This window comes from Cervus canadensis, chromosome 18, assembly GCF_019320065.1.
Source record: "Cervus canadensis isolate Bull #8, Minnesota chromosome 18, ASM1932006v1, whole genome shotgun sequence".
Taxonomy (NCBI): Eukaryota; Metazoa; Chordata; class Mammalia; order Artiodactyla; family Cervidae; genus Cervus; species Cervus canadensis.
Genome location: NC_057403.1, coordinates 10590179 through 10616271, shown reverse-complemented (window position 1 = coordinate 10616271; position 26093 = coordinate 10590179). Strand labels below are relative to the sequence as shown.

At 47.3% G+C, this 26093-nt stretch overlaps 2 protein-coding genes across 3 annotated transcripts in view; one reads left to right on the top strand and one right to left on the bottom strand.

Moving 5' to 3' along the window:
• LOC122420497 overlaps window positions 1-26093 on the top strand; it is a 67796-nt gene that overhangs the window by 7668 nt on the left and 34035 nt on the right. Inside the window, exons 5-9 of the mRNA XM_043435627.1 lie at window positions 644-2357; window positions 6287-6366; window positions 6604-6726; window positions 11257-11378; window positions 12365-12546. Coding sequence (XP_043291562.1) covers window positions 644-2357; window positions 6287-6366; window positions 6604-6726; window positions 11257-11378; window positions 12365-12546 — 2221 coding nt within the window. The remainder of the gene's footprint in view (window positions 1-643; window positions 2358-6286; window positions 6367-6603; window positions 6727-11256; window positions 11379-12364; window positions 12547-26093) is intronic.
• On the bottom strand, window positions 10035-22978 carry ZNF329 (zinc finger protein 329). Of its 2 annotated transcripts, none has more exons than XM_043435962.1 (3): window positions 22897-22978; window positions 18716-18846; window positions 10035-12628 (listed from the first exon to the last, which is right to left on the bottom strand). In XM_043435962.1, exon 3 carries the CDS (start codon window positions 12606-12608, stop codon window positions 10992-10994), a length of 1617 nt encoding a protein of 538 aa, XP_043291897.1. In that variant the 5' UTR covers window positions 12609-12628; window positions 18716-18846; window positions 22897-22978; the 3' UTR covers window positions 10035-10991. The 2 variants fall into 2 exon arrangements, with proteins under 2 accessions (XP_043291897.1, XP_043291896.1); XM_043435961.1 differs by having other exon boundaries at window positions 22608-22946.

Genomic DNA, 26093 nt, shown 5'->3' with positions numbered 1-26093 from the left:
TCACCAAGCACCTGTTCTGCTGTGAGAAGGGTAACCTCAAATTCAAAGCCTCCAGAGATGAGGACATGGATATGTTTGGGAGTCTCTGTTCTGCCAACCACATCTTGCTTGACCTTTTCTATGTAACTTTTCACTGGAGTGTAACAAATGGGAAAGGTGCCCACATCACACTTTTAAGCCAGTGTAGTGTCAGGGTGGAGATGTCAGGCACCGAGTCCATGGCCATACAGAGAGAGTCAGATCCCAGGGCCAGAAGGGAGGAGGAGGAAATGCATTTGTTTCTTCCTTCAGCACATCCATTGAGCTCTGCTCTGAGCCGGGGGTACTCCAGGTCCAGGACATCTGTTGACAGTTTCCCTGTGTGCGTGCTTTCTCCTCAGCATCCTCTCCTGCCCTCATTCTCTGTGCTTCCCTGAACACCCCATCCACACCTCCTATACCAATGCCCCACCCGTGATTACTCTCTGTGCTTCCTTCCCTGATTTGTAAAAATGTACTTTTTAATGGACAAAGCCACCTGTGCCTTGGACCTTTCAAAACTATAAGTTTTATTCTTCTGTCTACTCACCACCCCCTACACACACACACAGACTTCCTTCAGAACCAGGATTAGGGGACATTTCCATTTCTCTGCTTCTTTCAGATTTGGAAACCAGACCCCAAAGCAAGCTATCAACTGAAAAGCAAGGTGTAACTGAAGAAATACCCAACAGTGCCCTGGTAGAAGGGTTCCTACAGGAAAGTCTGTGGCACTCTAAAGATGAAGATGCTGCAGGCAACAGGGAACAGGGCCCTGAGAAGTCAGATAGCTGTGTGGTGCAGGCGGCCTGCACACCTGTGAAGACACCGACACAGGAGCAGCAGCAGGGTAATGGGTGTGGGGAAAACTTGAGTCTGAGGCCAGATCTCCCAACTCAACCAATGACTCCTGAAAGGCAAGGTGCCCCAATGCGGGGAACACATGGACAGAGGGAGAATTCAAACTCAAATGCTCAACAGAAAACCTGTGCAAAAGAGAAGCCCTATGGATGTCAGGAATGTGGAAAGGCCTTTAGTCACAGCTCAGCACTCATTGAACACCACCGAACACACACAGGAGAGAGGCCTTATGAATGTCCTGAATGTGGAAAAGGCTTTCGAAACAGCTCAGCACTTACCAAACACCAGCGAATCCACACTGGTGAGAAGCCTTACAAGTGTACTCAGTGTGGGAGGACCTTCAACCAAATTGCCCCATTGATCCAGCACCAGAGAACTCACACGGGTGAGAAACCCTATGAGTGCAGCGAGTGTGGGAAATCCTTCAGCTTTAGATCCTCCTTCAGCCAACATGAGCGGACGCACACAGGTGAGAAGCCCTACACGTGCAGTCAGTGTGGGAAGGCCTTCCGACAGAGCATCCATCTCACCCAGCACCTGCGAATCCACACTGGGGAGAAGCCATACCAGTGTGGAGAGTGCGGCAAGGCCTTCAGCCACAGTTCATCCCTGACTAAACACCAGCGGATCCACACTGGGGAGAAGCCCTATGAGTGCCAGGCATGTGGAAAAGCCTTCACCCAGATCACACCACTGATTCAGCATCAGAGGATACACACAGGCGAGCGGCCTTATGAGTGCAGTGAGTGCGGGAAGGCTTTCAGCCAGAGCACACTCCTGACTGAGCATCGGAGGATCCACACAGGAGAGAAGCCCTATGGGTGCAACGAGTGTGGGAAAACCTTCAGTCACAGCTCATCGCTTAGCCAGCACGAGCGGACACACACAGGCGAGAAACCCTATGCATGCAGGCAGTGTGGGAAGGCCTTCCGGCAGAGCACACACCTCACTCAGCATCAGAGAATCCACACGGGGGAGAAGCCCTACAAGTGTAGTGACTGTGGCAAGGCCTTCAGCCACAGCTCATCCCTGACCAAACACCAGCGGATCCACACTGGGGAGAAGCCCTATGAGTGTAATGAGTGTGGTAGAGCCTTCAGCCAGCTTGCTCCACTCATTCAACACCAGCGGATCCACACAGGAGAGAAGCCCTATGAGTGTAATCAGTGTGGCAGAGCTTTCAGCCAGAGCTCCCTCCTCATAGAACACCAGAGGATTCACACCAAGGAAAAACCCTATGGGTGCAATGAATGTGGAAAATCCTTCAGCCACAGCTCATCGCTCAGTCAGCACGAGAGGACACACACTGGGGAAAAGCCCTACGAGTGCCAGGACTGTGGAAAGTCCTTTAGGCAGAGCACCCACCTCACTCAGCACCGGAGGATCCACACAGGAGAGAAGCCATATGAGTGCAGGGACTGTGGGAAGGCCTTCACACACAGCTCCTCCCTTACCAAGCACCAGAGAACTCATACTGGGTAGACCCACTCCATGTGTGCTGGGACCCAGCAAAGCCTTAAGCCATAGCACATCGCTTACTACATTTGACCCAGTCATACTCCTGATAAACAATACACTGTAAACAAGCCTTTGTGCTCAACACACCCCTAAGACTCCCACACAGAGTTGACATTTATGGAAATGACTGTGGGAATAGCAAGCTCTGGGTCATCTATCCCAGACAGCCAGTCATCCAGACAGTAGGGAAGTGTGAAGTTAATCACTGTTGAGGACCTTTAGCCATGAGTGCCCACCAATGCTTCACTATAGAACCTACAAAAGGGAGAAATGGAAAAAATGTAGTGGACATGGGGTGGCTTCTAAGAAGTCACCATATTCTAAACCAGATATTTTCAAAGTGGTGAGAAACTCAACAAATGCCTTTCATATAAAAGAATCAGATGCAGTCAGAATTTGTCATTATTGCACATGACATTCTTGTGGCTAGGTGCTTATGAAAAGTGCAAGTTGACTTTCATATTTGCTAAAACCAATATGGCAGAATGTTCCAGACATGAGAGTGGCATTTTTATGGAATCATGAATTATCAAATATCTCAGCACAAAATTTTCTGATTTGTGTGTAATTGAACAAGGTACATGGCCACCAGTCTCACAAATGTGAATGCCATATGATAATTATCCATGTACTATAAACAGATTTTAAAATAGTTGTATGCATTATGTGGCAATAAGTTAATTTTTATATGCAATGGAACTGAAAAGATTTGTATAGGAAGACTTGAAAGGTAGAGCCCCTTCCACAGAGTCTTGCAGATTCTGAGATGGCTTTTACTGCTTTGTTCTTGCTATAAAATTTTCTACCAGACTCAAAGGCATTAGAAATGCAGATGTTGCTGTTTCACAGAGAAGATTTATCTTTGTTAAGTCACCATCTTGGGGCTTCCCAGATGACTCAGTGTTAAAGAATCCACCTACCAAGCAGGAGATGCTGTTTTGATCCCTGGGTCAGGAAGCTCTCCTGGAGAAGGAAATGGCAACCCACTCCAGTATTCTTGCCTGAGAAATCCCATGAAGGGAGGAGCCTGGCAGGCTACAGTGCATGGGGTAACACCTAATTTTATCTTGGCAATTTTTCATTTTTCCTCCCAAAGAGGGGGCACTCCTCAGTTGTGTGAGCTTCGACTCCAATGAATCTGGACTGATCCCTGACTCAAGATACTTAAGAAAGACATTTATAGTGATGATGTTCATAGATTTTATATATGCATTGAAGACATACATACCAAATCTTGTACACAGAAAAATTAGTCATCTGTACACTGAAAAGTCAAAAGTAATAGTTCCTATGTGCTGGGAATATGAGAAAATATTTTTTCTCCCCCCCGCCCCTTTTTTTTAAAGTTTTCCGTGATTGGGAGAAGTTTTTTCAAAATGGTGGAAAGTGAATTTTATAGAAACCCAGTAAATAATTTTCAAGAAAATTTAAAAAGCAAAAACAAATATAACTAAAATTCCATGACTCCAACAAAACTATTTTAAGTTTTACACTTTCTTTGCTATGATTTGACCACATTCACTGTCTTATAGTTACAACAAAATAAATATTTATAATTTACTTACTAAGCAATGCTTAGAAATAAGTTTTTCTGTGTTGCCACACAGTCTTCTTAATTATCATTATGCTTATTATTCCTTTGAATAACTCTACCAAAATTTAAGTCATAGTTCCTCTGTAATTGGGTATTTAACTCCATGTAAATGAACATCCTAGTCACTTGTGTATATTTTGCTTTTAGTATCCCACAAAGGTCCAGGAAGGATTTCAGCCTCAATGTATACAGCCTTCTCCTTCCCCTGCCCCACCCCCCACCAACTAATACTTAAAAAAAAAAAAAAATTTATTTTTGGCCCTGCCACACAGCATGTGGGATTTTCATTCCCCAACTGGGGATCAGACCCATGCCCTTTGCATTGGAATCTCAGAGTCTTAATCACTGGACCACCAGGGAAGTCACTCCTCACTAACTCTTTAGGAAAAATCATCATGTCTTTACATTTCAAGAAACACAAATGTCAAAGTAAGTCTTAAGAAATTGGGCTGTTTGTGTTCCAAGTATTTGCACTGGTTGACACTGATTTACAAAGCTCATCAACCCAGGCAATGATGGGGGCTATGTATTAGTCTGCTTGGACTGCCATAACAAACAGGTTAGCTGGCTTAAACAACAGAAATTTACTGCTGGAGGCTGGAAGTCCAACTTATGGAGTTATGGAGTTACAGAGACTGAAAGTCCAAGATCAAGGTGCTGTCAGGGTTGGTTTCTGGTGAGACGTTTTTCTGTAACTTCCTCTGTGCACACTCGGCAAGAGAGAGTAATCTCTGCTCTTTCTTCCACTTCTTATGAGTCCACCAGTCTTATGGGAGTAGGGCCCCACCTGTGTGACCTCATTTAACCTTAATTATCACCCTAAAGGCCCTATCTCTAAATTATGGGTTAGGGCTTCAACAGATGAACTGGGGAGGAGGGGCATGGCAGCACACAACTCAGGCCATAACAGAGGGTAGTAAGCATTTCCTTCACATTGGAATTCATTCCCATCTTTCCCGGTTGCCTTTTATGTGATTTTACCTTCCCCTGTCCCTTTGAACATAGGCACCCTCTGACACAACAGGTTTCCCTGGTGGCTCAGTGGTAAAGAATCTGCCTGCCAGTGCAGGAAACACAGGTTCAATCCCTCAGTTGGGAAGAACCCCTGGAGAAGGAAATGGCAACCCACTCCAGTATTCTTGCCTGGGAAATCCCATGGACAGAGGAGCCTGGTGGGCTACAGTCTATGGGTTTGCAGAGTCAGACACGACTTAGGGATTAAACAAACCCTCTGATACTCCTTGTGAACCCACTAACACTCAAGCAGCAGCAACAACTACAAGACAGGGATGTGAATGAGGAAATAAATCCTTGATTATGTTAAGCTCCTGTGATTTGGGCATGATTACAACAGAAATGTATTGCTGGAGAAGACTCGTGAGAGTCCCTTGGACAGAAAGATCAAACCAGTCAATCCCAAAGGAAATCAACCCTGAATATTCATTGGAAGGTTGATGTTGAAGCTGAATCTCTAATAATTTGGCCACCTGATGTGAAGAGCTGACTCATTGAAAAAGACCCTGATGCTGGGAAAGATTAAAGGCAGGTGGAAAAGGGGGTGACAGAGGATGAGATGGTTGGATGGCATCACCGACTCAATGGACATGAGTTTGAACAAACTGGGAGATAGTGACGGACAGGGAGGCCTTGGCATGCTGCTGTCCATGGGGTTGGAGAGTCAGACATGACAGCAACTGAACAACAACTTCCTGCCCAAAAACTGACAGAAATAGGCAACAGTATCTATAGAAAGCAGTTAAGTTTATGCGCAGGCAAAAAAAAAAAATGAACAATGCTAGAATCTGAGACTGAATGCAGAAATCAAAAGATCACCTTACACAGCCCAAGGAGTTAAGTTGATTTCTGCTTGAACAACAGCCTTTGGAAGTTCTACCAAGAGGAACAGAGACAAGGCTGACTTGGAGAAAGAGCTGGCAGATGACACACTTTAAGGCAATTACACACTTCGCACAGAGACCAATGTTCCAATGTGTGGGTGGTGCTGAAGTGGGCCTAGAAGAAAGCAGAGTCTTCTTTCGTTCTTGATGGCTTGTGCTCAAGGGTAAGCCCTCTTTAGTTGTGTTTGCAAGACCAGGGCTTCCTCGCAGCCCTTCCGGGGTTCTACCTGCTTTAGCCACATTAGCTCATTTAGAAAACAAGCAGACCTACACCCACACAGACACCACAGGAAACCACTCAAGGGTTTCAAAGGAACCCGATGTGTGATTTGGAACATTCAGGCAGGCAGCTGTCCTGTGCTGGCATGTACAGCAAAGTGGCTCATCTCTGCCTCAGAGTGAACGGGGCAAACGTCACCTTCCACGTGTTCCGGGACCCACCGAGCCTCCCCCGGTCTGGGCTCCACGTGCAGCCAGGTGAGGCCCAGTGCCCTCTCAGATGCACAGACTCTTTCCTCTCATGGTCTCCTGGTGCCCGGCCAGGGCCAAGCTGAAGTGGAAGTTTCCAGCAGCCCTGCCCATCTGGAGCTTCCTGATGTGGCTCCTGAGATGATCCGTGAAATGGTGGGTCCCCCCACAGGTCTCCCCACAGGGCCTGCAGGCCCCTGGCTTCCCTTGGGACCCCCGACCCCCAGCCAGATTCACGTACTGCAGGGCAGCAGGTGGCTAGAAGTGCCTGGTCCTGCTCGGCCACAGCAGGCGCCTTCTTCGTGTGGCATTGCCGGCGGCTGCTCCTGCTGGAGACACCCTGGGGCCCTGCCCACCCACACCCTCTGCGTGAGGCCTGGGCACCCTGGCCTTGCTGCAGGGTGCCTGGGGTGACAGGTGTTCGGGCTCTCCCCACCTGTGCCACTCCCCTGGCTGGCTCGTGGATGACTGACAGCCTGCGGGCTACGGTGAGAAGTCCTGGTCCCCCTCCCGAGGGTCCAGAACCTTCTGCAGCTGGCTTTCCTCCCACGTGGCAGTGCCCCCAAGAAGCAAATGAGACTTTCCCTCGTGAGCGTCTCACAGGCTCTCTTTGCTTTCCTGCCGCCTGAAACAAGGCCACAACGTGAGTGGTCCTGACTCACGGGGCTCAGAGAAGGAGACAGCTACGGGAGCAGTTTTGGGCGAGGATGGAGGGTCTGGACAAGCAGGGAGGAGTGGGCAAGAGCATGCCATCATCGATGAACTGAGGGAGCTGAGAACTCGGGCCGGATCACAGTTGCTGAGGGCTGTGGCGCGGGCCAGGGTGGTCCTGTCTGCTTTCCTGCCTCTGAGTGCCTGAGCTCGTGTTTGCCTGAAAGAAAGACCCTCACTCCCCGCCCACCTTACCGCTAAAGTGGCCACATGACCCAGTGCTGGCCCAAAAGCTCAAGTGGAAGGGCTCCTACTGCCGTGAGAGTCGGGCCAGTCTGCCCAGACTGCGAGCTGACGCTGGCAATGGACTGTCTGAGCCAGGACTGTCACCAGGAAGGGTCAACGCCCCCATGTTGTAACTAATGTTACGCTGGAGGCCCCAACGGTGCACGTCCCCTGGGATTTATGCCCTTGGGTACGCCCCCTGCTACTCCCGAGCCCACCCCGCACTGGCTTGGCCACGTGACCTATATAGTCTACCGGACATTAGCACACATGATGCAAAGGCTTGATAAGCACGCGCACAACAGCACTTGCTGTGTTAGTCGCTCAGTCAATCCGACTCTTTGTGATCCTGTGGACTGTAGCCCAACAGGCTCCTCCGCCCATGCGATTATCCAGGCAAGGACACTGGACTGGGTTGCCATGTCACAGCGCCTACCCTCCTGGAGTGCTCCCTCCTGAACCCAGCGGCCTGCCCCACTGTGAGGCAGCCTAAGTGAAGCAACATGAACAAGAACCCAGGCTGAGCGCTTCAGCTGAGCTCTGTGCCTAGGGCCAATGCCAACTGCCAGGGGTTGAGTGAGGCCACCGGGGACACGCCAGCCTGACTCAAGCCTCCAGGTGACATGGCCCAGCAGGACTACCCGGCTGACTCAGTCAGTCCACAGAATGGTAGTGCCTAACACTGCTGTTCTTAAGTGCCTATGTTTTCGGGTGGTTTTAGTACACGGCAGGAGATCACTGCAGCAGCCAGCGTTTGGGAAGGACAGGTGGTGGGCGGATGAGTGAGGTCAAAGTGGAGATCTCTACCGAGCATCTTGGGAAACGTGTTCAAGGTCAAATACATTTAGCACGTCTTTAAAACAGGGTGGGGTCAGGATTCCTGAGACCAGCAGTGCTGGGGGAGGGTGAGCAGGGAGGCCGTGGAGGCAGGTCTCGCCCACAGCGGTGGTGTCTAAGGATCTTCGTGCTTTCTCCAGCGGGATCTGGTCTGCCCTGCTGGTCCCCCTTGCCGCCCGCCCCTGTACGCAGGCACCTCTGGAAACTTCAGCTTCTGAAAAAGTGCAGCCACAACTGAGGCTCTTGATCCAGAGAGGCTGGCCCCTCCGCGTCAGGCCCACAGAGAGATGCTTGGGGAGCACCGTCCTGGTTCTGCCCAGGGGCCCTGTTTCCTGGCCTGGCCCAGGGCTCCGCGGCTGCAGAACTGCCGACCTTCTCGGGGCCGGGCCCGCCGTGGGCACGCAGGGTGCTGCATGGCACCCCGGCCTCTCCCTTGTAGATGCTAGGACGGACGCCTGAAGCAGCCCCCAGACAGTGCCCATCACCCCGCGCTGAGGACCAGGACTTCAGTCCCCAGAGGCTCCTCTGTCCTTCCACTGCACACGGGCTCCAGGCCTGCACTCGGGGTGGCAAGGCCATGACAGGGCAGACAGACATCAACAAAAGCCATGCAAGAGATGAGGTCGGGAGTCCTGGCTGGTGGGAGCGGGAACCCAAGGAGAGCAGATGCAGCAGGAAGTGTGGGGGGGGACCAAGAGCACACGGGGCACGGCCAGAGAGGCAGGGAGGAGGCTGCAATTGCCACAGTGGGTCGGGGGGCAACGTGCGGTCAGGGGCTCACGTCAGAGCCCCTTCTGATCTCGGGGAGCTCAAATTCCCCCACCTCCAACTTCAGCTCAGGACCAGGCTCATCCCTGTTTCCCAGTGAGGCAGTGGCCTGGGTGCCCACCCTGCTGCTCCTCTGGCCTCCCTGGGGTGGCTGGGGGTGCACTGATGATGAGGGGTGGGGGGAGACGCTGACAAGCCAGGGTGGATGGGCCTGGGAGCGGCCGGGAGAGCGTGCCCTCTGGCTTCCACTTGGCCTCTGTGAGCTCGGCCTCTCTGATCCCTCCACGACGTCCTCCGTTCCAGAAAAACAGGGTCTGGAGCTGGAGAGGCTGGGAGAAGGGAAGGCAAACCTGAGGACACTGGATTTCACGGCTTTGTTGTTGTTCAGTCGCCAAATCACGTCCGACTCTTTGCGACCCCATGGACTGCAGCATGCCAGGCCTCCCTGTCCTTCACCATCTCCCAGAGCTTGCTCAAACTCATGTCCATTGAGTCGGTGATGCCATTCAACCACTTTGTCCTCTGTCGTCCCCTTCTCCTCCTGCCTTCAATCTTTCCCAGCATCAGGGTCTTTTCCAATGGGTCAGCTCTTCTACCACAAACCTAGCAGCTTAATATAATGCAGATTTATCATCTCACGGCCTTCATTACCTCAGTGGCCTTCCCCCTGACTGTTCCTAGGAGCTGGTCACAATTCCGAGGGGAGCCACCCAGGGCTCTGAGGCCACCCCAACCAGTGGCAGCAGGTCACAGTCAGTGCTGCTCAGCCTAGGAGGGAGGCCCCAGGTCCTCCTAGACCTCTCTGTGGCCTACCCCTCCCATTGTCCACGGGAACACCCTCTCATCATCCAGGTTCTGAAGAGAGAAATTATCCTCGTGCCCTGAACTGTGGATGTTAAACCCAGAGCAGCTTCTGCCTGGAAGCTCCCACCCAAGGGGTGGGGGTGGGGGGTGGTCCCCCTTGGATACCTCTCCTCCATTTCCCCCATCCATTCTTACTAAACTGCCCTGAGACCCTGACCCAGGCACTTCCGGTCTGAAAAAAGTCCAAAGAAACCCCACCTTTTCACTCCTCAACAAATTACTGAAACAACAACATATGATTTGTGATGGAGGCAAAACCATGCAGTCAACAGTCTCTTAGGAAAACGACATGTTTATTTCTCTGTGCTCAACTTCCAACCTACATCCGTATGTGTGCATGCCTTTACAGGGCTGCAGCAACACAAATCTATTTTAAGCTTTCAGTTGCTGGACATATCATAAGTATTTTCAATACAACAACAAAATCTTTTATCATTATGATTCGGCACGGCTGCACAAAACAAACCCCAGATCCCAAATGAACAGTGAGGGGTGACAACATAAACATGACAACTCAGTGTCTTCTGTCTGCTTGGCTCAACAACTAAAGCAATGCCTCGCATTTCTCAGCAGCAGCCCCTTCCCTCTTGGAGGAATCTACTTAGTCTCCTCTTAGAAGAAACATCATTGTTCATTCACAAGCAACTTCCTCACCCAGCTGCCCCTGCTGAAATTAGTCCATGGCACCTCGCAAGACAGTAACATGGGAATTCATTCAAACAGCGATCTGCTTTAACTCTGTGGTCATTGCAGGGTACAGTAGCGTGTAGGCTTTTGCTGATACAGATAAGCATGTAAGGGCTCCAGCCAAAAGTCTCCCTCACTGGACTCTAGTAGGAGTCTGCTTACTGACTGTGAGGCAAACACTCCCTGTCAAGGACTCCTCACCCCGATTAGAGAGGAGCCTTGCGGTTCCAGGATTCCAACGTTCGGGCAGGTGGCTCCTCCAGGGGAGCGCAGGCTTTACTCCAGTGTGTGCACTGTCACATGTGTGCACTGTCATGCGTGTGGTACACATGTGGTACAGGTGGAGTCATCCATGACGCCTTCACCACGTCTATTACCACCCTGTATTCTCTTCAGGAGTTCCCGAACCTAAAGACTGAAGAGTGTGGCTCAGGAACGTCTCACATCTGTCGATTCACTGCAGGGCTCAGAGAAGTGCTTTCCCCTGACAGGGAGGAGCCAGTGTCTGAGAGCCAGTTGGGAGAGAGCATGGCCCATGTTCACTAAATGCCCACGGGCTGCTCGCCGGGGTGTGAGCTCTGGTGTCGGACGAGGGCGGAGCCCCTCCGGAACGTCTTCCCACATTGGGGACAGTGGCCGGGGCCCTCCCTGCTGTGGAGTCTCTGGTGCACCGCCAGGTGAGAGTTCTGCCTGAAGGACTTGCCACACTCTGGGCACTGGTATGGCGTCTCCCTGGTGTGGATCCTCCTGTGCTTGGTCAGACAGGAGCTGTCCCTGAAAGCCCGGCCGCACTGATTACACTCGTAGGGCTTCTCGCCAGTGTGAGTCCTCTGATGCCGGATGAGGCCAGCGATGTTCCTGAACAGCTTCTGGCACTGGTCGCAGCCATAGGGCTTCTCGCCAGTGTGAATCCTCTGGTGCCGGATGAGGTACGCGCTCTCGATGAAAGTCTTCCCGCACTCTTTGCACTCGAAGGGCTTCTCCCCGGAGTGGATCTTTTGATGCACGATGAGGTGGGAATTGCGGTTGAAGGACTTCCCGCACTCTGTGCACTCAAAGGGCTTCTCTCCAGTGTGAGTCCTCTCGTGCTGGGTGAGGTACGAGCCATCTCGGAAGGCCTTTCCACATTTGCTACATTCATAGGGCTTCTCACCAGTGTGGATCCTGAGGTGCACAGTGAGGTGGGAGATGTCCGTAAAAGGCTTCCCACACTCGTTACATCGGTATGGCTTCTCCCCCGTGTGAGTCCTCTGATGGAGGATCAGGGACGAATTTCGGTTGAAGGTTTTCCCACATTCTGGACACTCATAAGGTTTCTCCCCGGTGTGAATTCTCTGGTGTTGTGTCAGAGCTGACCCGTCACTGAAGGCTTTCCCGCATTTACTGCACTTGTAGGGCTTCTCTCCTGTATGGATTCTTTGGTGCACAATTAGGTTGTAGTTCTTGCTGAAGGACTTTCCACACTCATTACAGGTGTAAGGTTTCTCCCCAGTGTGAGTTCGGTGATGCAAGACGAGAGAAGAGTTCCGCTTGAAGCACTTGCCACATTCAGTACATTTATACAATTTCTCTCCAGGGTTGCTCCTCTTGCTTTCATTAAGAGATGGACTCAGGGTAAAAAGGTCCCCAAAGTCCTCGCCTTCATACAGTTTCTTCCCTCGTGTCATGATTTTCTGTTGGCCAAGAAGGGTAAAGTGGTTGAAAGACTTAACGCTGTCAGGGTATCTACAGGGCTTTTCTCGCGTCTGAGTTCTTCCAAACTGAGTCACTTCCATGGAATGGCTGAAGGCTTTCCCGAAGGAGTCCCTGTCACCCATTCTCTTAGCTGTGTGGCTTTTCTGACCATCGTGTGAAGCTGGGTCACAATCCAGACTTTTAACATCTGAGTCACGTACCCGGAAACCGTTTGTTGCAGGAGCTCTCTGACGTTGTGGAAGATCTGCGCTTGCGCTCAAATGCTTCGCAAACCCAGGATGTTCAGGAGCTGCCTCTCGGGCCCCTGGCTTCTCCTGAGTTAAGGGTGATCGCCTCGAACGTCCCTCTGGCTTCTCAGAGTCCCAGCTGTCCCCTAGAGTGGAAAGACAAGGAGTCTCTCTCGTGAATGCCTCCATCTCCACGTCACAGGACAGTCCTTCTTCAGGCACATTCCAAGCTGTCATTTTCAATCTTGTGTCCCAGGCTGGAAAGTAAAGAGTGAAAAAGACAGACTTAAGTACACGAAGCTGAGTCTAGAAGAGGAATGAAAAAAGGTGACAGGCCAGGTGTGTGGTTGTGTCTTTTCACCTGTTTTCTTGGCTGTGTTTTTTTACTTGTTTTCTTTTTGAAATTCAGATATGAACATGGTGGAGAGACAGTGAAAGTCAAGGACGGAGCCAAGAGCAAGTTCAAGAAGAACCATGTGGCATTTTCCTCTTCCCAGAGACCAGACAGGAGGAATGGTGCTGGGGGTGAAAATCACTAAGAGGACTAGTCTGACACGGGAGACCAGGGGCCGTGTCACCACTCACATGGGAGCACCATCTCAGCCACTCTGTGCTTGTCCCCGTGACCCGCCCCTGCCACCGCCGCCACCAGCGGTCAGCACATATTCCAGAGCAACACCCGACAATGGTCTTACTTCAGCACTGAAGAGGCAGTCCTCAACCCACCTTTGTGGTAAGAGCTCTGCATTTATGGACTGGACACAGAATAGGCCGACTTTCCTGAAAGTTCTGACATTCCGAGATCTGTCATCAACCTCCCTGAAAACTTCCAAGTCCACAGAGCAGTGGTTCTCAACCCCCAAAAGACACCAGGCACCATCTGGGGACAGTTTTGGTTGACATGACTGGGGAGCAGATGCTACTGTAAACTAGGGATGCTGCTGAACACCCTTGAAAACACAAGACAGCCCTTCACAACAGAGTGACCAGACCCAAAGGTCAATAGTGTTACAGTGGAAAAATTCTATTAGAGGAGGAAAAAACAAACAAACAAAAAACCCAGATTGATCCAGAAGGTGGTAAGGGTAAAAGTTCAGAAAGGACACATTAGAATGGAAAGTATAAAATAGGACATCACCAACAACAATAAATGTAAATGGCTTTGATGGGTAAGATAAAGACACTGTGTCAGACTGCATTAAAAAAATGTGTTTGTAACAGACACAAAAGCAAAACGAGGCAGAAGACAAAACCAGTTTCAAACTGACACTCCTCTCCAGAGACTGTTGGTTCTTTGCTAACCAACAACAAACTTCAAAGATGACAACAGGGCTCTGTAACAGTCTATGTTAACATTTTGCCTGCAAACACACAGCAAGGTCAGCAAATCTAACCATACTGGGTGGGTTTAACAGGCCTCCTTCAGAAATGGAAATACAGGAAGACTGAATACAGACATGCATGAGAATGTAATTAGTCAGCCTGGCCACATAGCTGCATGAAGGACCACTGCCAACAATCAGAGCCAAAGGCTTCCCAAGCACAAGTGGAACATGTGCTACACTGGCCATAAACCAGGCCAAAGAGTAGGTTCAACAAAGGCCAGACCGCAGTCTTTTGACTACAGATGTGGTCAAGTTAAAAACCAGAAAATATGTGGCAGCCTGGGTGGTAGCAGGGCTTGGGGTAGTCTGGATACATATATATGTACAACTGAGTGCCTTCGCTGTTCACCTGAAATTATTATACCACAACATTGTTAATCAGCTATACCCCAGTACAAAATAAAAAGTTTAAAGTTAAAGGGGGAAAAAAATACAGTAACAGAATGAGCACCAAATACACAAAAAAATAATTAAGTTTTTTAAAACCCTCTTTATTTGGAAAAGTGAAAACTTGTTTCTCAGTAATTCACAGATCAAATAGAAATCCTGATGAAAATTAGCAAGCACTCACTTAGAAAACAGAGAACAGAACAACTGATGATGATGGCACAGATCAAAACACGTGGCAAAGGAAGATGCAGCTAAAGTAGTTCCTTCCTCGGCAGAAAATGTTGGTCTTTAATGCTTGGGCATCTGGGGAGAGGGCTGAGGTGGGCTTTTTGTTTGCTTGTTTGTTGTGTGCACTGCTTGAAGGATCTTAGTTCCCCAACCAGGGACTGCACTTGTGCTCCCAGCAATGAAAGTGCAAAGTCCTAACCACCTGACCGTCAAAGAATTCCCTAAAGCTTGTATTTTAAAGAGAAGGCTGAAAGTTAGTGAGATCATTGTTCAAATTTAAGAGGCTACACAGAAAACCAACAGGAGGTGGTAGGAAGGTGATAATAAAGGTAAAAGCAAAAATTACAGAAGCCAAAAACAAGGAAACATCCAAGAAGATGACGAAAACCGAAAGTTTGTTACATGAAACAACTAATGAAATCATTTTTGACAAGAATAATCATTAAAAAATAAGAAGGCATACAAGGTGATATTCAGCATAAAAGAAGAATTTAATTACAAAGTTATCAAAAGTTAGAAGAAATTTATCAAAATGGCAACATTGGATTTATCCCAGGAAAGCAAGGACTATGAAACATTAGAATATCTACTGATACAATTCCCCACATTTTCAGATCAACATAGAAGACACCCCCTACACACAAGAGGAGAGTGAAAAAGTTGGCTTAAAGCTCATCATTCAGAAAACTAAGATCATGGCATCCAGTCCCATCACTTCATGGCAATTAGATCGGCAAACAGTGGAAACAGTAGCTGACTTTATTTTTTTGGGCTCCAAAATCACTGCAGATGGTGAAATGACTGCAGCCATGAAATTAAAAGACACTTCTTGGAAGGAAAGTTATGACCAACCTAGACAGCATATTAAAAAGCAGACATTGCATTGTCAACAAAGGTCTGTTTAGTCAAGGTTATGGTTTTTTCAGTAGTCATGTATGGATGTGAGAGTTGGACTATAAAGAAAGCTGAGCACCAAAGAATTGATGCTTTTGAACTGTGGTGTTGGAGAAGACTCTTGAGAGTCCCTTGGACTGCAAGGAGATCCAATCAGTCCATCCTAAAGGAAATCAGTCCTGGGTGTTCACTGGAAGGACTGATGTTGAAGCTGAAACTCCAATATTTTGGTCACCTCATGCGAAGAGCTGACTCATTTAAAAAGACCCTGATGTTGGGAAAGATTGAAGGCAGGAGGAGAAGGGGACGACAGAGGATGAGATGTTTAGATAGCATCACCAACTCAATGGACATGAGTTTGGGTAAACTCCGGGAGTTGGTGATGGACAGGGAGGCCTGGCATGCTGCGGTTCATGGGCTTACAAAGAGTTGGACACGACTGAGCGACTGAACTGAACTGATACGATTCCCCACATTTTCAGATCAACATAGAAGACTCTCCCTACACCCCATCTCAATAAATTCAGAAAGTAATCTGAACAAATCTCACCTAGACTCATGATCAAAATGCTCTCAGATTGAAGCAGTAGACCCCTTTACCTTATGTCAATAAACTGATAAAGTATTTTAAGGCTGCATGTTTCCAAATAGGTCTTCTGATTAGACTGGAGCCTGGGCGTCCTACAGCTGTCCTGTGGAAATGAGAGATGGAGCGCACCTCCCTACATGTGTGTAAGGGGAGGATGAGTGTTTGAACTTAAAAGAAATGAGGTAAGTCAGATATATAAGCCATCATATATAAGATAATACCACTTAGTGAAAATTTTGACACACAAAATATTCTCAAAGTAAAAATATTAAAATGCCCTGGCAACATGCCTACCAAAGCTGTGATCATGACTGTTTTGGAAGTGTGGAAGGCAACAGGCCTTGAGGAGCAAAAGCAATGCCCATTTCATCTATAATAAATACTTCCTTTATTGAAATGAGATTTATTTATCACTAGGCAAGTAAAAAGACAAGCTACCAAATCAGAGGAAATATTTACAATGCATGAATCTGATAAAGGACTTGTAGAAGGTATTTAAAAAATTCTGATAGCCCAATAGTAACAGGACAACCCAAATTTTTTAAATAGGCAAAGGATCTGAATGGAAATTTCTCCAAAGAAGACCAACAGATGGCCAGTAGTACATGAAAAGATGCTCAACATCACTAGTCATTAGGGAAATGCTAATAAAAACCACAGTGAGATGCCACTTTACACCTACTAGTATGGTCAATATTAAAAAAACAGACAATAACTGGGAGTTCCCTGGCAGTTCAGTGGTTAGGACTTTAACTGCCATGGGCCTGGGTTCAATCCCTGAGATGGTGGGACGTGCCCTGGTGGTTACTGCAAACAGAACAAATGATCTCAAGTATACAGGAGGACATTAAGACAGACTTCAGGGCAACAGTATTAAATTAGGGTAATTAACGAAGGAATTGAACTGAATTTCATTAATTAAGGTTGTTTTGAAAATCTCCTATTATTATACTCATACATATCTGTGTATTGCTATTTTTGGCAGTACAATGATACAAAAATTATGTGGTAAAAAATTCATCTTCATGCTGTTTACAAATTTGGGGAGTTCTCTGTTTCCTCCACACACACACACACTCTTCCTCTGACCTGACCTCAGATATTCACACCACTTCTCTGGAGCCCCAGCATGACTAATTTCCCCTAGCCTTCTCTTCCCCATGGCCACCAAAGAAGGTGGTCTTTAAGGCTTTTTACACTGAATGGTACCCCAGCACATGCTGAGACTTCAGCTCTGTCTGGAGAACTGTTTTCTGAAATAAATCATCCTGATGTTGCTGCAGATTACAGCGGAGGGGGTGATGGATCCCACAACTGTCACCCCAGCTCATCCAGACAACCTGGGACAGTTAAGTGCTTAGAACCTGCTTCTACCAAGGTGCGTTCTTCCATTCCTATTTAATACACCTGGTCTGGATCCACACACAACACTCATGTTCCAGCAGGATCCAGTCACACCTCACCTCATCAAATTTCACTGAGGACAATGAGTTCTGACTGTACTATTTCTCTTAATCCAAACCTATAATTTCCAGCACCAGACTTCTTCCTATGTCTTTAGGTACCTGTGACAAGCATTCAAATACAGAAATACATTTTTAAATACAAATGCCTTTTATTGATTCTTTACATTCACTTTTAAAAATTATATGGATATTTAATATTATCCATAAAATTCTTTTCAGGATGGTAAAAGGCACATTGCAACTATCGATCTTAAAGAGTGAACATTACAGAAAAATTAAGTCAAAATACATCATAAGTGTAAATATACAAGCTAAAACTATAAAACTATTAAAAGAAAAACACAGACATAAATCTTCAGAAACCTAAATATAACACCAAAAGCACAAGTGACACAGGAGATAAAAGGGACTAATTAAAACTGTGCTTCAAAGAATGTTACTAAGAAAGTTAAAAACACAATCCATGAGATTGGATAAAATGTTTGAAAATCATACACCTGATAAGGCACTGGTATCCAGAATAAATAAACTACTCTTACAATTCAATAATAAAAAGATCAATAACCCATTTCATAAATGGGCAAAGGATCCAAATAGTGTTACAAAGAAGATATACAAACAGCCAATAAGCACAATGAAAAGAAGCTTAATATCACTAACTATCAGGGAATTATAAATCAAAACTACATCAAGATACCATTTCACACCCCCGAGAATGGCTACAATTAGTTCCACTCCTAGGTTATCTAAGAGAAATGAAGACACATGTCCACAAAAAAAACCCTACAAAACTTGTATGTGAATGTTCACAGAAGCATTATTCTATGAAAGCAACTTAGATGGCTATCATCTGATGGATGGATAAAAAATTTAATACATTCATACAATGGAATATTATTCATCTATAAAAATGAACCAAGTACTAACACATGTTATCATGTGGATGAATCTACAAAACAATCTTAAGTGAAAGAAGCCAAAACAACAGATTACACGTTATATGACCATCAGTGTGAAATGTCTAAAATAGGCAAATTCTGAGGAGGAAAGTAGGGTAGTAATTGCCTAGGCCTGAGAGGAATGGAGCAAATGGGAAGTAAGAGCTAGTGCTAATGCGCATTTCCTTTCAGAGGATGATGAAAATATTCTAAAACTGATATTGGTAATGGATGCACAATTTAGTGAATTTACTAAAAAGCAGTAAATTGTATATCTTAAGAGAATGTATTATATAGTATGTGAATTATACTTTAATACAACTATTAAAGGAAAAAAAAAAAAGCAGGTACTGAAACTGTTGGGAGTCAGAATTACTGGTCCAGACTCCACTTGGCATGTTTCTGGTACCTTGAGATTTAAAGCTTGTGGAGAATTCCATTCCCAGGTACTCACCTCTGAAGGGCTTTTCCCCCAGTCTCTATGACCCTGCAGAGGAATTCATTTAACCCCGACAACTGGATGTTTCACATCAGCGGTTGCCAGACTTCAGCTGTCTGATCCCATCTGCATGGTTCTTGACATCTCTGTGGACCAAACATGACAATGTTTACTTGTTCAAATGATAGATTCTTTAACAAAAATAAACTGTTTGCCACTAATGTTCAGTTCAGTTCAGTTCAGTCGCTCAGTCGTGTCCGACTCTTTGCGACCCCATGAATCAGAGCACTCCAGGCCTCCCTATGCATCACCAACTCCCGGAGTTTACTCAAATTCATGTCCATTGAGTCGGTGATGCCATCCAGCCATCTCATCCTCTGTTGTCCCCTTCTCCTCCTGCCCCCGATCCCTCCCAGCATCAGGGTCTTTTCCAATGAGTCAACTCTTCACATGAGGTAGCCAAAGTATTGGACTTTCAGCTTCAGCATCAGTCCTTCCAATGAACACCCGGGACTGATCTCCTTTAGGATGGATTGGTTGGATCTCCTTGCAATCCAAGGGACTCTCAAGAGTCTTCTCCAACACCACAGTTCAAAAGCATCAATTCTTTGATGCTCAGCTTTCTTCACAGTCCAACTCTCACATCCATACATGACCACTGGAAAAACCGTAGCCTTGGCCAGATGGACCTTTGTTGGCAAAGTAATGTCTCTGCTTTTTAATATGCTATCTAGGTTGGTCATAACTTTCCTTCCAAGGAGTAAGCTTTTAATTTCATGGCTGCAATCACCATCTGCAGTGATTTTGGAGCCCAAAAAAATAAAGTCAGCCACTGTTTCCACTGTTTCCCCATCTATTTCCCATGAAGTGATGGCCCTGTCCTAATAAAGTTACCCATCTGATTACCAATTGTGATTAACAGCCTGACTTCATTTTTTGATGACTAACTGCTGGCAGTTTTCAATTCCCATCCTTACCACCACCTACTGCCCCTTCTCCTTCTGCAAACTAGACAAATGAACAAGAAAGCCTGAAAAAGAAAAGAGAGAGAACCAAAATACTTTCTCCTTGCAGTTGGCAGGAAGTTCATACCATCCAAGCCCCAATCAATGCAAGGCCACCATCATCCCAATTCCATTCTCTAATCACTATAAAAGCCCAAAGAAAGACTTCAATGATGGTCCAGTGAGTAGGACTCTGCACTTTCAATGCCGAGGACCTGGAGTTCAATCCCTAATTGATCCCACAAGCGTCTCAGTAATAAATAAATAAATAAAGCCTAGCTAGCTTTTTCCTGGTCTCTCTTGATTTTTTTGGATCACTTTAGGAAGCCTTCCCTGCTCTCACAAGATAAGTCTCATCCTGTGAGTAATAGACCTTTTATCTTCTTGGGTTGTCTGTAAAATACAAAAAAAAGAGCGTGTCTTTATGTGTTTGGGACTTCCCTGATGGCTCAGACAGTAAAGAATCCACCTGCAATGTGGCAGACGTAGGTTCCATCTCTAGGATGGAACCTGGTTCCTCCTCCAGGTTCCTCCTTCCTGGTTCCTCCTCCAGGAAGATCCCCTGGAGGAGGGCGTGGCAACCCACTCCAACATTCTTGCCTGGAGAACCGCCATGGACAGAGGAGCCTGGCGGGCTACAGTCCATGGGGTTGCCAAGAGTCAGACATGACTGAGCAACTAAGCACAGCACAGCACAGTATGTGTGTTTGAGGCAGGGAGAAAAGAAAGGTAAGCTAATGAGGCAAAGTGTTAATAACTTGATAATCTGGATGGTTTTACAAGTGTTCATTGAACTATTCCTGCAACACTTCTGTAAGTGTGATACTTTCAAAATAAAAAGTTGGGTAGGAAGAAGAGAAACAAGCAGTAGAAGGGAGAAAAGTTAATGGCTGTGGGTGGAAAAAAACAAAAAAGCTTGGTGTTCAAACATAGGTTTTTACAAGCCCAAGTTCTTAACAAACTTTTTTTTTTAAATTGACAAAAGATAAAGGAGTATGTCAAGGCTGTATATTGTCACCCTGTTTATTTAACTTATATGCAGAATACATCATGCGAAATGCCGGCCTGATTGGATGAAGCACAAGCTGGAATCAAGACTGCCAGGAGAAATATCAATAACCTCAGATATGCAAACGACACCACTCTTAAGGCAGAGGCAGAAAGTGAAGAAGAACTAAGGAGCCACTTGATGAAAGTGAAAGAGGAGAGGTAAACAGCCAGCTTAAAACTCAACATTCAAAATACTAAGATCACGGCATCTGGTCCCATTACTTTGTGGAAAATAGATGGGGAAACAATGGAAACAGTGACAGACTTCATTTTCTTGGGCTCCAAAATCACTGTGGACAGTGAGTGCAGCCATGAAATTAACAGATGCTTGCTCCTTGAAAAGAAAAGCTATGACCAACCTAGACAGCATATTAAAAAGCAGAGACATTACTTTGCCGACAAAGGTCCATCTAGTCAAAGCTATGGTTTTTCCAGTAGTCATGTATGAATATGGGAGCTGGACTATAAAGAAAGCTGAGCACTGAAGAACTGATGCTTTTGAACTGTGGTTTTGGAGAAGACTCTTGAGAGTCCCTTGGACTGTAAGGAGATCCAACCAGTCCATCCTAAAGGAAATCAGTACTGAGTATTCATTGGAGGGCTGATGCTGAAGCTCCAATACTTTGTCCATCTGATGCAAAGAAATGATTCATTGGAAAAGACCCTGATGCTGGGAAAGACTGAGGACAGGAGGAGAAGGGGACAACAAAGGCTGAGGTGGCTGGATGGCACTACCGACTCGATGGGCATCAGTTTGAGCAAGTTCCTGGAGTTGGTGATGGGACAGGGAAGCCTGGTGTGCTGCAGTTCATGGGGTCGCAAAGAGTCAGACACAACTGACTGAACTGAACTGAAAGGATCTTTTGGAGTAATGGTAATTTGGATAAAAGTTTGAATTACATTTGTCACAATTCATCCAGTGGTGCCTTTCACTGTAAGTCAATTTTCCCTCAAAAAAGTAAAGAGCAATACTGAACTCTAATTGATGTTAAGCACAGTGAGGTGTTTGAGGGGGTGAGTAATAATAATAATCTGTCATTTATTTTGAATGTATCCCCAAAAGATTTTTGAGCAAACTCTGGGAAACAGTAAAGGACAGGGAAGCCTGGTGCCCTGTAGTCCATGGGGTCGCAAAGACATGACTTAGCAACTGAGCAACAACACAAAAAGATTAGTGGATGGCTAAAAGGGTGGACAAAGGGAACAAATATAGGGCATACAGCAAGCAGAGCAGATGTTAATGAATTAGTATAAGGACGCAGGAGGAACTCAACTTCACTATATGTAGAAAAACTTACCCTAACCCACTGGGTGAAGAAGAGCTAAGGAACCACCAAACCAAGAAAGAGGACTTCCCTGGTGGTCCAGTGGCTAAGACTTCACTCTCCCAAAGCAGGGGGCCCAGGTGTGAGCCCTGCTCAGGGAACTAGATTCCACATGCCACAACTAAGACCCAGAGCAGCCAAATATTACCAAAAAGTCAAGGAAGAGGAAAGTGAAAAGGCCACTAACAGGTGGGAAAACGCGGTTTTCACTGAGAACCCGGCAAGACCTGATTTTGCAGCTGTTAGGTGGTGAAAATACAGGTATCTGACACCTGCTGGCCCGCCGGGTGGTGGGAAACCGCACAGTCCGTGGGCGCAACGGGGCCACCTTGGCCCGACACCCACCTACCCATGCCCACACCGGCTCGCCCGACATCTGGCAGGAGAAGGGCGTTAGACCTGGGGGTCGCCCAGCAGCCCGGACTCCTAGCAGGCAGTGGCAAAACGGTCCCTGGCGAAGGGCCGGCTGGCTCCTCACGAGCGCGTAACCGCCGGGCCGTGAGCTGGAAATGGCTGGGGCGTTCTCACCAGGAGAGGGGGCGTCCACACCCGCAGAGGAGTTTCCAGACTCGCAGGGGAGCGTCCACACCCGCCGCGGGGCGTCCACACCCGCCGAGGGGCATCCTCACTTGCAGAAGGAGGGGGCGTCCTCACCGCAGGAGAAGGGCGTCTACACACACGGGAGCTTCCTCACTGCCGCCGGGCCGACGCGGCGCTCTTGAGCCACTGGAGCCCAGCGGACACCGCCCCCGCCACACACACCCCGCCCTCGAGGGGAAGCCGCGGCACTAAAAAGCGAGAGGCGTGGCGGACTCACCCTCGGTAGGTCAGCAACACAGGCCACGGCGGCAGCCATGTTCCCGCGAGTGCGCGTGCGCTCGGCGGGACCGGAAGTGCGCGTCCCGAGACTCCGCGGCCCCCTCCCGCCCCGCGCGATGTAGACACCTGCGCCTTTCGCTTCCCACTTGTGCCAGGGCGGGCCCGCGCAGGTGTCCGGTCCCCGCTCCCTGGGCTGGGGTCGGCCGGAGGGTTCCGGGCTCCCGCTGCCCGCCCTGCGCCCAGCCTTCGCCTCCAGCCCGGGGCTTCAGAGAAGTGCATTGGGGCAGAGATGTCCTTTCGCTGCATCTACTAATTCAGTTATTTATGGCGATCAGTGTGGGTTCGCCGATATTTATTTTCGCCTACGGCTTTCATCCGAGGACATCATTATTGTGCAGCCTTATTTTTATGTACTGCATAGATTGCCGAAATAATTCTATGCCATCCCTTGTTTGTTGTTTTTAAGAAAAATATGTTCAAATTCACATAAGGGCAACTCAGTATCAATTAGCAGTACAGTTATTTACTTAGAAATCTAAACAGAAGCTACACATTTTTGGATTTGATGTGACAGTTAAGGATTTTTTGATGGATTAGGAATGAGAATGAATATATGTGTTGTGGAAAAAGCAGTATATAAAAATAATATAACAAGCAGTTAGAAAGTATGCTTTGAAAAGGTATTAGTTTTGTGTGTGTGTATAAAACAATCCAAAAAGAAATCATTCGTGTATAAACAAAAAATAATAAATGGCCATACTTCCAGCATGAATGTGGTGGGGGGTGACCCTCAGAGTAAGCCCAGCCAGGACATGTCTGGGAGGCCTAGGATACCAGGCTCAATCCCTACACAGCCCAAGTCAAGGTTAAGGAAACAATTCTCAAAGAATCTCGCCCAATATTTATACCTTTTTGCTTTCATATTGGTGATTGTAGGTTTTTTTTAAATTGAAATACAGTTTATTTACAATATTGCCTTAGTTTCAGGTGTGCGTGCCTGCTGAGTCTCTTCATTTGTGTCCCACTCTGCGACCCCATGGTCTGTAGCCTGCCAAGCTCCTCTGTCCATGGAATTTTATGGGCAAGAATACTGGAGTGGGTCACCATGCCCTCCTCCAGGGCATCTTAGTGACTCAGGGATCAAGATGATAGTTTACGGTGAATGATACTGGATTCTTGATATCCGAAGATAAAGATTTAGCCTCGGGACCAGGGACCAGGCTTCAGACCCTCAGAACTTCGTGTGGCAGAAGTTTTATTACCATGAAGGACAGAGAAAGCTTCTGACGGAGACATCAGAAGGGGGATGCAGAGTGCCCACTGGCTAGGCTTCCGGGTCTCCTGCATTGGCAGGCGGGTTCTTTACCGCTGGCTTCATCTGGGACGCCCTTAGTTTCAGGTGAACAGCAAAGTGATTCAGTTATTTTTTTCAGATTCCTTCCAATAGGTTATTGCAAGATACTGACTATAGTTCCCTGTGCTATACAGTAGATCCTTGTTGCTTATCTATTTTATACATTGCAGCTTGTATCTGCTAATCCCATATTCCTAATTCATCCCTGCCTCCCTCTCTTCCCCCTTTGGTAACCATAAATTTGGTGCCAAACCAAACGCCAGTGCTGCCCTCAACTCCAGCTCCTCTCACAGTGCTTCCTGTCTGGGTTCCTAGCATTTCCACTCTTTGCCTGGTGCAGGCCAAGTCTTCACTGGTGCCTGGATTCCCCTAACTCATATCCTACCTGTGACTGGACAGCGGGTCCTGCCAGCATCATGCTGACCCCTACCCAGAATGCAGCCATCTCTGCCTGCTTGATAGCCAGCATCTCTTACAGTGATCCTGTCATCAGCCTCCCTGCTTCTGTCCTTGTCCCCAACTCAATTTCCCCATAGCAGCCAGAGAGTTCTCCTGCCACCTGCCTCTTTTGCTCAAAAGTTTCAAAGGCTGCCAGCTCCCTCAGGGGGGAAAGTCCATACTGAAGCCTGAGAGGTGGCCAGGTCAGCTCAGTTGCCTTTCTGAGCTTATCATCCACACCTTTCTCTCTGCCTCAGCACCAGCCACACCAGTCCTCTCCCTGGAGCTCACATGCACAATACGCTTCCACCTCAGGCCCTTTGCACATGCTGTTCCCCCTTGCCTGGAGTATGTTTCCACCAGATACATGCTCAGCTCATTCCTTCTTCTAAGTCTTTATTCTACCTGGCACATACTAGGTACTTAATGAATATTCATTGGCTGAAAACTAGTCAGTTGAATTGTTGGTCCCAAATTTTCACTGCCTTTCCTGAAGAAGGATTACATGTCCTGACGTGTTGCTAGTGACTTGCAAAGCCTCCCTGTGCAGGTGGGAGGGAGGCATATATATGTGACATATATGTGTGTGTATATGTGTGTGTGAGTGAAATACATCAGTTCAGTTCAGTTCAATCACTCAGTCATGTCTGACTCTTTGTGACCCCATGGACTGCAGCACGCCAAGCTTCCCTGTTCATCACCAACTCCCAGAGCTTACTCAAACTCATGTCCACCGAGTTGGTAATGCCATCCAACCATCTCATCCTCTGTCGTCCCCTTCTCCTCCTGCCTTCAATCTTTCCCCGCATCAAGGTCTTTTCCAATGAGTCAGTTCTTCACATCAGGTGGCCAAAGTATTGGAGTTTCAGTTTCAGCATCCTTTAGGATAGACTGTTTGATCTGATTTCCTTTAGGATAGACTGGTTTGATCTCCTTGCAGTCAAAGGGACTCTCAAGGGTCTTCTCCAACACTATAGTTCAAAAGCATCAATTCTTTGGCACTCAGTTTTTGTTTTTTTTTTCTTTATTTATTTATTTTTCAGTGGGTTTTGTCATACATTGATATGAATCAGCCATAGATTTACACGTATTCCCCATCCCGATCCTGGCACTCAGTTTTCTTTATACATAAATGTCCATATTTGTATATGGGTGGTGCAGTGGTAAAGAATCCACCTGCCAATGCAGGAGACACACAAGAGACGTGGGTTCAATCCCTGGGTCAGGAAGATCCCCTGGAGGAGGAAGCGGCAACCCACTCCAGTATTCTTGCCTGGGAAATCCCATAGACAGAGGAGCCTCGTGGGCTACAGTCCATGGGGTCGCAAAGAGTCAGACATGACTGAGCACTTACATTTTTTTTCCAGGTCAGGAAATCGGATTCAAAAGCAGAGTTAACCAGA

Bases quoted from the DNA above. Each gene is read 5' to 3' on its own strand.
- ZNF329 (XM_043435962.1), bottom strand. From the start codon at position 12,608: ATGACAGCTTGGAATGTGCCTGAAGAAGGACTGTCCTGTGACGTGGAG.